General features: G+C 35.5%; 1 protein-coding gene across 2 annotated transcripts in view; it reads left to right on the forward strand.

Moving 5' to 3' along the window:
- LOC127844479 (ceramide glucosyltransferase-B-like) overlaps positions 1-14650 on the forward strand; it is a 58729-nt gene that overhangs the window by 28642 nt on the left and 15437 nt on the right. For both annotated transcript variants that reach the window (XR_008032753.1, XM_052374746.1), the window contains exons 4-5: positions 8223-8324; positions 10701-10813. Coding sequence is in view for 1 of the 2 variants with exons in the window: in XM_052374746.1 (XP_052230706.1) it covers positions 8223-8324; positions 10701-10813 (215 nt within the window). In the remaining variant the exon portion in view is untranslated. The remainder of the gene's footprint in view (positions 1-8222; positions 8325-10700; positions 10814-14650) is intronic.

Here is a 14650-nt window from a genome sequence, read left to right on the forward strand (position 1 = left end):
CGCGCTATACGAGGAAACCTACGGTATAACAGTTTATAGTTGTCTATCGCAACCGTTGTTTATTTTTGGTGTTTTCACTTCATATACACTTATATTTGTTAATGCAGTATCAACATACTAGAACAATATCCCAGAAAGAGAAAAAGAATGCATTTGAACATCAACCGTACTTTCGTTTGACAACTGATCATGCATGTTTGATGTGAACCTAAATTTATTTTTAGTGCAGATTCGTTCATACAACACAAAGACACAATTTTGTTTTTTTGATCATTTCGACTTAGAGGACTGGGTGAGACACGTAAGAATATATAATATAATATATATTAAACAACTGGTGGCAAGATGAGTTGCAGATAATTGGTCAGTAACCACCTTTTAACTAACTCTTTTGACCTGTTAATTCTTTTCAGCTCAATTCAACAGTGCAAAATGCCCATAATATCACTTTAAGAGGAATTCATGTTTATCTATTTGACACTTCCTCATAGTGATAGGATGTTGAGTTAATATGTCCTTGATAGGCCAGAAAACCAGGAAGTTCACTTGCTTTACAAAAATATCTATACAAATGGATAACAAAGAAAAGAAGAATTGCAACTTGACTCAACCACACATGTACCTTGTATGCTATCCTATTATTATAGCTTTGGAAATGAACAAATCTAATAATTAATATTATGTTTTTACTGAATAAGCGCTTTGTAATATAACTATGTACAGTACAGCCAAAGTGGAACAAACGTATTTCGCGATCCGCTGCGGCAAGGCGAAAACGAGTCGATGCCGCGTCAGTCGTTGAAGCCGCGTCAGTATGCGGCGGCAAGTCGCATTTCGACGCGAAACTTCGCATCTGTCCGCTGAGGCATGCCACGGTCCGTGACATGATGCTGAGTCGATGCGATCATGAAATATTTTTTTTTTTAAATTATTGTTACATGTAGTTAACAAATTTTGAAAGAACAATTATAATAATAATTAAAATCATAATAAATTTATTGTGTGCGGATTGTATTAGCATATACATGTAAGCATAGTTAATGTGTCTGGCCAATTATTAAGTTTGTTTCCCGCCCGTAGCGTATGTATTTCACACATAAACAAGGTCACGTAATTATGTTTTCGCACATACAAGTGGTCAAGGCTCCAGCATATGGTGGATTTATAAATTAATTGCATGTTGATGCTGCTATTATATTTTAGCTGAGAAAATTAGCAGTTTGAAGCCACATCAATAATCAAGACGGTGACGACGTATTTGTAGTTTTGTTAATTATCAGCTTATTACAACTATTGTTTGAATATGCGTATATAAACACGTTTTATTTTGTTCATATTATACAGTTAATATCGCTACTAATTACCCGATAATCCCGTATATTCCAGTTTTAAAGCAAATGCTGGTAAATATTTACGATACACAAACATTCTCGATATTTCCTTAAGTATCAAATACATTTGGGCATTTGTTACTATTTATAGAGATGATGAAATAACGTCTAATCGGGGCGTTTTTTTTCTCCACTGAACACGCGATTTACGCCTGACGTGATGTTCATGTATTTATACAACACAAAATACACCCAAACTTTCCAAACGACGTTCAACATGTCTGCATAATTTTCGCGCGCTTTTTATGAAACAAAGGATATTTTAGCACTGTTTATTTGACGCTAGAATTTGCCAAAGGACGCGTTAGCATTAAAATTCTGAAGTGTGTTTCGGATTACAAATATAATAATGATAATCGAACGAAACATAAACAGTTGCGCGTAATTAATTTTACGCTACACATACATGTATGTACATGTAGGCGGATATCTTTTCACTCGATCCGCCGCGTACGTATGCGGCGGATTTACTCCGCGAAAGTACGCGAGGTTAATACAGACTCGGCGTCGTTGCGCGGATCGATGCCGAGTGCCACGGCGATACGCCGCGTGAACACACGATTCGGCCGCCGCGGACTAATAATCTGGCCGTGGCGTAGCCGCGGATTATGTTTGTGCCGCTTTGGCTGTACTGTACATGCTATTAAGAGTTTTCACTGTGGATGATGTATTATATTAAAAACAATTTTATTAAATAAATGTCATCATGCAGCGTATATAACAAGCAAAGCTTTTATAGGTAAAATAAATCAATTTAAAATCAATGTATAGATCTAAACTTATCTTTGAATATTGAAGAATTCTCAAACAATCACTGCTGGGTTATACTCAAAATGTGCAACATGTTGATAAGAGAAATACTGAAATGTATGGGATTTGGTTTGCAGGTGGATTTCTTAACCCTTATCCTCTTCGATACATATTTTGACGCATTTGCAGTCTTGTAGAAAGTTTTATTTGATTACGAAATTCAAGTTTTAATGGCTTCATTTCCAACCCTTACTTACTGATGAGCAGCAAACAGCATAAAACCTGAACAGACTGGGAGTTACTCGCAGGCTGTGCTAGTTTTATGCTGGTTGCAAAAGCCATTTTCACTTTGCTTCTTATGGGGGAAAGGGTTAAGTTTAAAGCTATATATAATGACAGTTTTGATTTATCTCTAAAATATTCTTCGTTTAATACATCATGACATTAACAGCCTTAATACACTACTCAAAATTTTCTAAGGATCACTGTTTATTTTCACATTATTTTTCAATTTTGTATGACATTCATTTTAAATTGTACTTTTGCAGGTTTTGATATTAGAATGTGTTTTTGATTTTGTTTTTATGTTCTGATTTATCATTGATGCGGGACACTGGCTGAATCTAGCCAGGGGTTAACTTCAAATTAAACATACTATAAAAAGTGATCCTTAGCATTTTTTGAATAGTATATAATTTGAAAATTAACTAAAAACTCAACAAAAGTGATATCTTTAAAGTTATTATGTCTTCATTAGTTCCTGTTGCATATAATTCTCGCAAGAAACCTTCAAAACCCATCTAAGACACCTATGCCAACACCCACCCACCCAACCCTCCGCCCAAAAAAACACAAATAACTCCTTTGGGAATAATTTAATTTTTAACTTATGTATATAATAAATGAATACCTCTCCATAAAACTGTACCATTTAAGAAAAAGTAAACACGACTTAGCGCCTTCAGGCCTTTAAGTGAAGGACCAGTCACGTGTAAATAATTTAGCGGACCGAAACTGATGACTGAGATATCTTGAAGTGGTTATTGGGAGGTCTCTTAAAGTGCAGAAAGCCCTCAGTTGTGTTTACTTTTTTCTTTTTTTTGGGGTGACTGGGAGGTCACTTAAAGTTAACTGATCTAGCAAGAGCAAACATCGCAGATCCTGATGAGACGCCGCATTATGCGGCGTCTCATCTGGGTCTACGTTGTTTGCCAAGGTATTGGACTTAGGGCCAGAAGTTCATTGTCACTGTTACATAAAATAAAAAAAGAGCCTCAGCTCAATAAAACTTTTTTAGATGGAGGAATTTTTCTGGAATTTTGTGGATGGATAGCTCACATGAAGACACAACTTGGGATTGCATTGGGGGCGATTGTATTACATTATTTTGTGACTGAAAAGAAAACATACATTAAATTATCAAAGTGGCAGAATAGTCGACCACACTGTCTTGTGTAAGCTCTTGTTCTGACACATTTTAAAAAACAAATTTACACAAGATGTAAATGGGAAAAAATCCCCTTATAACATCAGTTAAAGGAAAAATGCATGGTTATTAGCTCGACTTTTCAAAGAAAAATGAGAGCCATTTTACTCCCCTCGCCGTCGCCGTCGGCATTGGTTTAAGTTTTTTATAAAGTAAAATAACTTTAACACTATTAAAGATAATTAACTCAAACTTGGAATACTTCTTTATGACAACAAGACAAATGCGTAGGTCAAGGTGCATTTTGACGGAATCATGGCCCTTTTTGACTAAGTAAATTTGAATATTTTGTTAAATTTTGTGTTTAGATGCACTTTACTTCTATAGTATTAAGGCTATTGCTTTCAAACTTCAAATACTTCTTACTGTCATGAAGGTACTGTACCTGGCAAGTTGAATTTGACCTTGCCCTTTGAATGACCTTTAATCTTAAGGTCAAATAAATAAATTTTGCTTTAATTACCATAACTTCTTTATTTAGGATCAGATTTGATTCATACTTTGAGAAAACAACACTTACAGGACATGCCACAATGGACTCCACCCAAACCATCCCCCACGCCTAACCCCAGAATTCCCCTTTCCCCCCAAATAAATAAAAAAGTTTCCTTTTTAGCTCCACTGGCCAGAGGCCAGCGGGGCTTATATCATGGTCCTGTGTCTGTCATGCGTGCGTGCGTTAACTTTTCCTTAAAACATCTTCTCCTAAACTACTGGTCCAATTATGATGAAATTTCTCAGGAATGTTCTTGGGGTGAACCTCTTTCAAATTTGTTCATATAATGCCCCGTGGGTCAAATTTGACCCTGCCCCGGGGGTCACAAAAATGAAAATTTGCTTATATAAGGCCTATTTTGTGAAAACTTTCAAAATCTTCTCGTCCATAACCATTGCGCCTAGGGCTATCAAATGTGGTATGTAGAGACATCTAATAGTCCTCTACCAAATTCCTTCAAATTATGCCCCTGGGGTCAAATTTGACTCTGCCCCAGGGGTCACAAAATTGAACATATGCTTATATAAGGCCTATTTTGTGAAAACTTTCAAAATCATCTCGTCCATACCCATTGGGGCCTAGGGCTATCAAATTTGGTATGTAGAGACATCTAATAGTCCTCTACCAAATTTCTTCAAATTATGCCCCTGGGGTCAAATTTGACCCTGCCTTGTGGATCACAAAATTGAACATATGCTTATATACGGCCTATTTTGTGAAAACTTTCAAAATTTTCTCGTCCATAACCATTGGACCAAGGGCCAATAAATTTTGTATGTAGAGACATCTTATAGTCCTCTACCAAATTTCTTCAAATTATGCCCCTGGGGTCAAATTTGACCCTGCCCCGGGGCTCACAAAATTGAACATATGCTTATAAAGGGCTTATTTTGTGAAAACTTTCAAAATCATCTCGTCCGTAACCATTGGGTCTAGGGCTATCAAATTTGGTATGTAGAGACATCTAATAGTCCTCTACCAAATTTCTTCAAATTATGCCCCTGGGGTCAAATTTGACCCTGCCCCGGGGGTCACAAAATTGAAAATATGCTTTTATAAGGCCTATTTTGTGAAAACTTTCAAAATTTTCTCGTCCATAACCATTGGGCCAAGGGCTAATAAATTTTGTATGTAGAGACATCTAATAGTCCTCTACCAAATTTCTTCAAATTATGCCCCTGGGCTCACATTTGACCCTGCCCCGGGGGTCACAAAATTGAACATATGCTTATATAGGGTCTATTTTGTGAAAACTTTAAAAATCTTTTCGTCCATAACCATTGGGCCTAGGGCTACCAAATTTGGTATGTAGTGACATCTTTTAGTCCTCTACCAAGTTTTTTCAAATTATGCCCCTGGGGTCAAGTTTGACCCTGCCCCGAGGGTCACAAAATTGAACATATGCTTATATAAGGCCTATTTTGTGAAAACTTTCAAAATCATCTTGTCCATAACTGTATGGCAAAGGGCTACCAAATTTGGTATGTATAGTGACATGTAATAGTTCTCTTCTTAGTTCGTTTAAATTATGCCCCTGGGGTCAAATTTGAAACTGCCCCGGGGGTCACAAAATTGAATATATGCTTATAAAGGACTTATTTTTTGAAAACTTTAAAAACTTCTTGTCCATAAACATTGGGTCTAGGGATACCAAATTTGGTATGTAGTGACATCTTATAGTCCTCTACCAAGTTTGTTCAAATTATGCCCCTGGGGTGAAGTTTTACCCTGCCCGGAGGGTCACACAATTGAACATATGGTTATATAAGGCCTATTGTGTGAAAACTTTAAAAATCTCTTGTCCATAACCGTATGGCATAGGGCTAGGGCTACCAAATTTGGTATGTAGTGACATCTTATAGTCCTCTACCAAGTTTGTTCAAATTATGCCCCTGGGGTCAAAATTGACCCTGCCCCGGGGGTCACAAAATTGAATATGTGCTTATATAGGGTCTATTTTGTGAAAACTTTACAAATCTTCTTGTCCATAACTGTATGGCATAGGGCTACCAAATTTGGTATGTAGTGACATGTAATAGTTCTCTTCTTAGTTTGTTCAAATTATGCCACTGGGGTCACAAAATTGAATATATGCTTATAAAGGGCTTATTTTGTGAAAACTGAAATATCTACTTGTCCATAACCATTGGGTCTAGGGCTACCAAATTTGGTATGTAGAGACATCTAATAGTTATCTACCAAGTTTGTTCAAATTATGCCCCTGGGGTCAAATTTGACCCTGCCCTGGGGGTCACAAAATTGAACAAACGCTTATCTAAGGCCTATTTTGTGAAAACTTTAAAAATCTCTTGTCCATTAACATTGGGCCTAGGGCTACCAAATTTGGTATGTAGTGAAATCTTATAGTTCTCTACCAAGTTTGTTCAAATTATGCCCCTGGGGTCAAATTTGACCCTGCCCCGGGGGATCACAAAATTGAACATATGCTTATATAAGGCCTATTTTGTGAAAACTTCAAAAATGTACTTGTCCATAACCATCCAGCCTAGGGCTATCAAATTTGGTGTGTAGTGACATCTTATAGTCCTCTACCAAATTTGTTCAAATTTTATCCCTGGGGTCAAATTTGAATCTGCCCTGGGGGTCACAAAATTGAACATATGCTTATATAATGCCTTTTTTGTGAAAACAATTCTTGTCCATAACCATTAGGCCTAGGGCTGCACAATTTGGCATGTAGTGACATTGTATAGTCCTCCACTTAGTTTGTTCAAATTATGCTCCAGGAGTCAAATTTGACCCTGCCCTGGGGGCCACAAAATCAATTATATGCTTATATAGTGCCCATTTTGTGAAAACTTTCAAAATCTTCTTGTTCTTAACCATAAGTCATAGGGCTACCAAATTTGCTATGTAGTCACATCTAATATATCTCTACCAAGTTTGTTCAAATTATGCCCCTTGGGTCAAATTTGACCCTGCCCGGAGGTTCACAAAACTGAACATACGCTTATATGGGGCCTATTTTGTGAAAACTTTTAAAAACTTCTTGTCTATAACCGTTGGGCCAAGGGCTACCAAATTTGTACTATGTAGTGACATCTCAAATAATGCCTCTGGGGTCAACTTTGACCCTGCCCTGGAGGGTCACAAAATTGAATAAACGCTTATAAAGCGCCTATTTTGTGAAATCTTTAAAAATCTTCTTGTCGAAAACCACTCAGACTATGGCTACCAAATTTGGTATGCAGTAATATCTTATAGTCCTCTACCAAGTTTGTTCAAATTATGCCCTTTGGGTCAAATTTGACCCTGACAAAATTGAACATTTTATACGCTTATACCTTGCTTATTTTGTAAAAACTTTAAAAATATTCTTGTCCTTAACTCTAGGACCTAGGGCTTCCATATTTTTTATGTACATGTAGTGAGATATTGTAGTCCTCTACAAAGTTTGCTCAAATTATTCCCCTGGGGTTAAATTTGACCAAGCCCAGGGGTCACAAAGGTGTACATGTGCTTTAATAGGGCCTATATTTAAGTATTTTGCACATGCAGAGAATATTTGTTTCAGCCTTTTTCAGCAGTGGAGCAATACAGGGCCATCATGACCCTCTTGTTTTTTCTTATTTTTGAAATATCTAATAAATGACCACACCCCCACATTATTCCCCCTCTCTCCCACCCACACACAAAAAGATGTTGTTTTTTTTTGAAACGTAAAAAAAAAATAAAATTATTTTATAATTTTATTTTTTGAAAGACCGTCCAACCATCCCACCCAAGCTATTGCTATCAAACTTGAAATATAATCTTATTTGTTACTTTTATGTCTTTACAAATGTTCAATAGTTGTAGAAAATATACCTGAACTCAGAATGGTCTATAATGTACCACTTCTTTAAAAAATTAAGAGATCAATATGTTTAAATTATGGTCCTCTTCCAGTTAGTATATGACTATATTACCTTGACATTATTGAATATGAACAATTTCCCCGTGATGGCTTACGTTATACAGTCAAGCACTCGAAAAGTCGAGCGCGCTGTCTTCTGAAAGCTCTTGTTACTTTTTATCCTTGGGGATCAAACAAGACTTACACCTGCACGACTATTGAGTGTTTACTGTTTTTTTTTAGGAATGAAGTACGTTGGTCCGAACGGTAAAGTCAACAACATGATGAAGCCTTTCGAAGCCTCGCGCTATGACCTCATCAATATCTCCGACAGCTCCATTCAAGGTGTGCCAAGGGTCACAGCCAAGAAGGCTCTGAAAATAAATTGTATTCTAAAGTCATATTTAAGAAAATATTCAAATTCTTTTTTTCTTGTCAAAATCAAAGTATTGCTTGTTTTCCTTAAAAGTATGGCCAAATTATATTCACTGACCTGATCCATATTATTTTGTCATACAATTTTCCATGACCTGTTTGCACTCTTGTATCAGCAAAGCTTTAATACAAACTATTCCAACCAGGTCATGATGAATTTTTATGTCAATAGTTTTCCCCAAACATACAGTGTTTAGTTGTAACATCAGGGGTTTTTTCCACTTTTTGGGACGATAGCCCATGGCTTTGGAATTGGGAATTTTATCGGCATTTTCAAGAAATTGGTAAAATAAATTCATTATCAAACTTTTTCGCCCCAAAATCAACTGATTTGGGAAAATATAATTTGATCTAACTCTTTATAATAATTCGAAATAAAAAAACAAAATCATTATTATATACTTTGCTAGATGTAATTGAAATAAAATTGAGATAAAAGAATCATAAAGACACTTCTTTCTTTAAAAAAAAAAAAAAATTTTTTTTTTTTGGAAATTGGGAATTGTTAAGCAAATTTTGGGAAAAAAGTATACTTTTGCCATTGGGAATATAGCCGTTATTCGGCTATAAAAACGAGCCAAAAAAAAACCTGAACATAGAAATGTTTAGGTGGAATTATGTGTGCTTTAATCCTTATTAAATGTACACGCTTTAGGCTGAATTTTTATTTAATCTTAAATCCAATACATGAATCATGTTAATATTGATCACTACAATATATTTGTTGTGTTTGGACTTTTTTGCATATATATATAGTTATTAACTGACCTAGTCTTTGACTTGCATATTTTATGACATAACTGTGAATTGTTTGTCAATTTTATGCAGTATTTTTTTTTTACTTTAAAAACTTAAAATCAAAGAATCATGCTATAATATGTTATAAAAACTTAGTTGAACATTCTAGTTTTCCCACTTGATGTTTTGCAATGTTGCAAATGAAAACATGTATATTATTCACTGTGGGCTCTGGGAAAATGGTGCCTAATACATGTGCATAAAGTGTTCTCTTAGATAGCCTGCACAATCCAAGCAGACTACCCTGGGAGAACACTTTCCACTCTTAGATAGCCTGCACAATCCAAGCAGGCTACCCTGGGAGAACACTTTTCACTTTAATGGAATTTTTCCTGTAAAGGAATTCTTATCATAACAAAAATCTAGTATAGGCAGAAAGTCTTGTTATGGATTAGCCTGTGCAGACTGTACAGGCTAATCTAGGATGGCACTTTCCGTACATGCATAAAGTCCCCTCTCTTAGAGCAAGGCTCATTTTAATAATGAGATAAGTGCAATGAACATAAAAGCCATTAAACAATATATAACTGTGAATACTTTTGATTCATTTGATGTGTTTTCACTGTTTTCAGATAACGGTTAAAAGCAACATACATGATTAGCTTTATGTAATCAAAATTCTTTCTAAATGTTAAGCCTGATGAATTTGGGACGACACTTAATTAACACCTAAGCATTGAGTCCAGTTATTCCAGAACATTACTGAATTTATGAATCTATCGTATTTTCTGGCTACAGTGGTTTTTTTTTCACAAATAAGGGAATGGTGGCAGGGCCCGTCCAAAGGGGAAAAACGCGTCGTTTTTTAGGAAAAGGGGAAAATTTAAAATTCACTCTTTTATATGTTATGAAATTTATTATATGAATACACATGTATGTATGAATGTTATATTCACAGCTGAATAAATTCCCAGTGATTCAACATTAGTTTCAGACAGTTTAGCCTTCATGCACACTCTCAGTTTTCCTAGCCATTTTAGTCTAATTGGGACTTTCTAATCGATAAAATGGCAAACTTGAGCATTTTATAATCAATAAAATGGACCAAATTGGAATGTTTTTATCATCAAATATTGACACAATACATGTATATGCAGATACATCAGGCCTTTTCCTGGCCATTTTGGGAAAAGCATGAAATTCATATGAAAAGTACACTGATTTGGGAAATACTAATTTAATGTAACTCTTTATAATAATTCAAAATCATATTATATTATTAATTTGTTATATACTTTGTTAGTTGTTTTTTATTCTGGAGGGGATTTTTTCTACAAAATCAAGGAAAAATATATACTCTATTTTTGAGGGGAATGGGGCCGAATATCGGCCCCAAAATTGCCATACAAAAACACTGGGCTAGAATGTTACATGTTTAGTAATTTTTACTATGATTGCACAATGATAAGCGCTAGTGTATACACAATATATTGCATGTGAAGATGGGGTTTGTTAATGTATTATCCTTGTTTTGTGTGTCTGTTCTAGCGGCCCCTGACTACCTCATGGATATGGTGAGTCACATGACTCCTGACACCGGTCTCGTGCTGCAGATGCCTTTCTGCTGCGACCGTAAAGGATTTGCCGGCATTTATGAGAAGGTATTTATAGGGCAGCAAAACAAATTGTGTTCCCTTTTTGTTCGCCATTTACATGTACACAGGGTTCGCACAAACCTTGAAAAGTGCTTGAAAATCAAGGTTTATCTTGAATGAAAAGTGCTTAAAAACGATCTGGAGTGCTTAAAAGTGCTTATTTTCAACCATAGCCTTGGAAAGTGCTTAGAAAGTGTTTGAATTTCATTCAAGAAAATCTGTATGAACCCTGGTACAGGGGTGTGATTTATCCTCCTTTCAACTGCTTTCCTCCTTTCCAGTGTCAAAATAATGTTACAATTAGTTATTAAGGTTGCTTGATCTATATACAAATAAAGAGTCTAGTTGAATCCAGTTATGGGGAAGGGCATTTTGCCTCCCATGAAGTTGTTCCTAAATCACACACCTGGTCTATGGGAATGTGTTCACTTTAGAAACATTTGTTTGTATCCCTTTCCAATCCTAAATGAGTTAGAATTCACATGCATTTTTAATAAAAAAAACTTATTCTTTTAGGTAAGTCACATGCTTTTGTATTGGAAAAATGCCTTCAGTTTAATTTAATCGTTAAGAGCAGACCAAGTTATCTATGTAAAAACGATTTTAAGATAATATTGAATAATTAATCACTAAAGTTGAAATGTCTGGTAATTAGATCTAGGTACAACACCAGGTCTGGATTCAAGGGCTGTGGGCATGCTGGTCGTGCTGTCAGACATGGTTTAGGATTTAAAAGTTTTGTTAGCTTTTACCAATTTGCTGAATCATCAGCATGGAGACCTAGCTTGAGATTCATTAGAGCAAGTCCTGTCAAGGTCACTGTTACTATAAATAGAACAATGGTTTCCGCTCAATAACTTGAGTTGGATGGAGGTATTGTACTGAAATTTTATATACAGGTAGCAAACATGCAGACCTATCTTTGAATTACTTTTTGGGAGAATCAGGTGAAGGTCACTGTATTCTAAAATAGAAAAAACATTTTTTGCTCCACAACCATGAGGTAAGTTTGAGGTATTCTGAAATGGTATGTGTTGGTAGCTTACATGTATACGTATTTTGTGTATTCATTTTGGGTCAGTTGGGTCAAGTTCACTGATGCTGAAAATTGAAAAACTGTTTCTGCTTAACCCTTTACCACTTGAATACGTATTGTGACTCATTTGTTGTCTTTTAAAGTTACATTTAATTTCGACCTTTCTTACTAAATCAAAGTTTTAAAGGCTTCATTTCTAATTCTTAGTTACTGATGAGCGGCAAACAGCATAAAACCTGAACAGACTGAGTTACTCGCAGGCTGTTGTGGTTTTATGCTTGTTGCAAAAGCCATTTTTGCTTTGCTTCTTATGGGGGAAAGGGTTAATTATTAAGTTGAGGTTGAGGTAATTGTTTTGAAATTTTTCAAAAAGGTAGCTTACCTACAGATTTAGCATGGGATTGCACAATTATTTGAATTGAATAAGGAACAAAACATTTAAAAAAACCTGGTGTTGAGTCTTTTCGATTTTTCTCTTTTGTTTATTATTTTATGCACAAAAACCTTTAGATGCAAATTAAACAGTAATGATCTTACTGAGCAGCTTGATAGAAGTTGCCAATTTTGTGGCAATTTAGTTAAGATTGTGTTCATAATTGTTTGGAATTTCAGTTTGTTTTGTTCTGTTTAATGAAAATTAGATTTCGTTGCTGTTAGTTGGTCATCACTCATTCTAGTTAGCAAAATAAGCCAATGCGGTCATTTGGAAAATAGTATAATTATGTAAGTCTGTTTGGCTATAATTTTGCATTCATAAAACATAATGAACACTCCAAAATTGTTGTGAAATTGTTTTACTGGTATAAGCCATGCTTGAGTGCTGTACTTCTATGTGTACAAATGTTTAAACTCTAGGTATAGCTTTGCTCATAGCTTCCTGTATATTACCTGCTTGCACCTAATAGGCATGCCCATATGAAATGAACAGTTCTTGATTTTAAAATTCTGGGCATAGATTCTCTTCTAATTTCATGTATATTACCCACTTTCACCTTATGAAATGCGTGCCAAATGATATGACTAATTATTGATTTTAAACTATGGGCATAGATTTGCTCATTACTGTATTATGTATATTTCCCACTTTCACCTAATATGCGTGCCCATATTTTATATCTAATTATTAACTTTAAATTTCTGCAGATTTTTTGACTTATTAGTTCATGTAGATTACCTACTTGCACCTATTATGCATGCCCATGTATGATTTATTCTTTATTTTCAAAACAAGGCATATAATCACTCATCACTGTATGTGTATTACCCATACACAGTTGTACACCTAATATGTGTTCTGATATGATGTTACCCTATTCTTGATTTTCAGATGCTTAATGCAATATTAGGATAAAGTAAGGCACAGTCAATAGATTGGCTGTTCACAGTAGTTTTATTGATAGTAATAACTAACATTTTGTGTGTTTTGCAGTATTCCAACTTTTCAGCATCTAACCATTTTTGCTTTTATTTTATTTTTTAATGGAAATGGGTTTTTAGCTCACCTGAGCACAACGTGCTCATAGTGAGCTTTTGTGATTGCCTTTTGTCTGTCGTCCGTCGTGCGGCGCCTACATTTTGCCTTGTGAACGCTCTAGAGGCCACATTTATTGTCCGATCTTCATGAAAGTTGGTCAGAACATTTTTCCCATTAATACCTCGACTGAGTTCGAAACTGGGTCATGCTGGGTCAAAAACTAGGTAAAAAAAAAAGAAAATCCTTGTGAACACTGTAGAAGTCACATTTGATGCCCAATCTTCATGTAACTTAATCAAAATGTTTGTCTAAATGATATTTTGGTTGAGTTCAAAAATGGTTCTGGTCCGTTGAAAACATTGCCACCAGGGGGCGTGACAGTATTCCTTATATGGCTATAGAGAAACCTTTTGAACACTCTAGAAATCACAATTTTTGCGCAATCATCATGAAACGTGGTCAAAACATTATTTTCATTGATATCTCGGACGAGTTCAAAAATGGTCCAGATCGGTGAAAAAACATGGCTGCCAGGGGGCGGGGCAGTTTTCTCTATTTTTCCTTATATGGCTATAGTAAAATCTTGTTAACACTCTAGAGGCCACATTTATTTTCCGGTCTTCATGAAACTTCCTCAGAAAATTTGTCCCAATGATATCTTGGATGAGTTCAAAAATGGAAACATTTACTTGAAAAACATGGCTGCCAAAGGGCAGGGCATTTTTCCTTATATGGATATATATGGCTATAGTAAAATCTTGTTAACACTCTAGAGGCCGCATTTATTGTCTGATCTTCATAAAACTTGGTCAGAAGATTCATCCCAATAATATCTTGGAAGAGTTCAAAAATGATGCCGGTTGGTTGAAAAGCATGGCCGCCAGGGGACGGGTCATTTTTCCTTATATGGCTATAGTAAAACCTTGTTAACACTCTAGAGACCACATTTATTGTCCATGAAATTTGGTCAGAAGATTGGTCCCAAAGATATCTTGGATAAGTTTGAAAATAATTGTTTGCTTGAAAAACATGGCTTCAAAGGGGCGGGGCATTTTTCCTTTCATGGCTATAGTAAAATCTTATTAACACTCTAGATGCCACTTTAACTGTCCGATCTTCATGAACTTGGTCAGAAGATTCATCCCGATAATATCTTGGAAGAGTTAAAAAATGATGCTGGTTGGTTAAAAAACATGGCTGCCAGGGAGCGGGGCATTTTTCCTTATATGGCTATAGTAAAACCTTGTTAACACTCTAGAGGTCACATTTAATTTCCGATCTTCATGAAACTTGGTCAGAAGATTTGTCCCAATAATATCTTGTTATCTAAGGT

Source organism: Dreissena polymorpha, chromosome 1 (genome assembly GCF_020536995.1).
Source record: "Dreissena polymorpha isolate Duluth1 chromosome 1, UMN_Dpol_1.0, whole genome shotgun sequence".
Lineage (NCBI taxonomy): Eukaryota > Metazoa > Mollusca > Bivalvia > Myida > Dreissenidae > Dreissena > Dreissena polymorpha.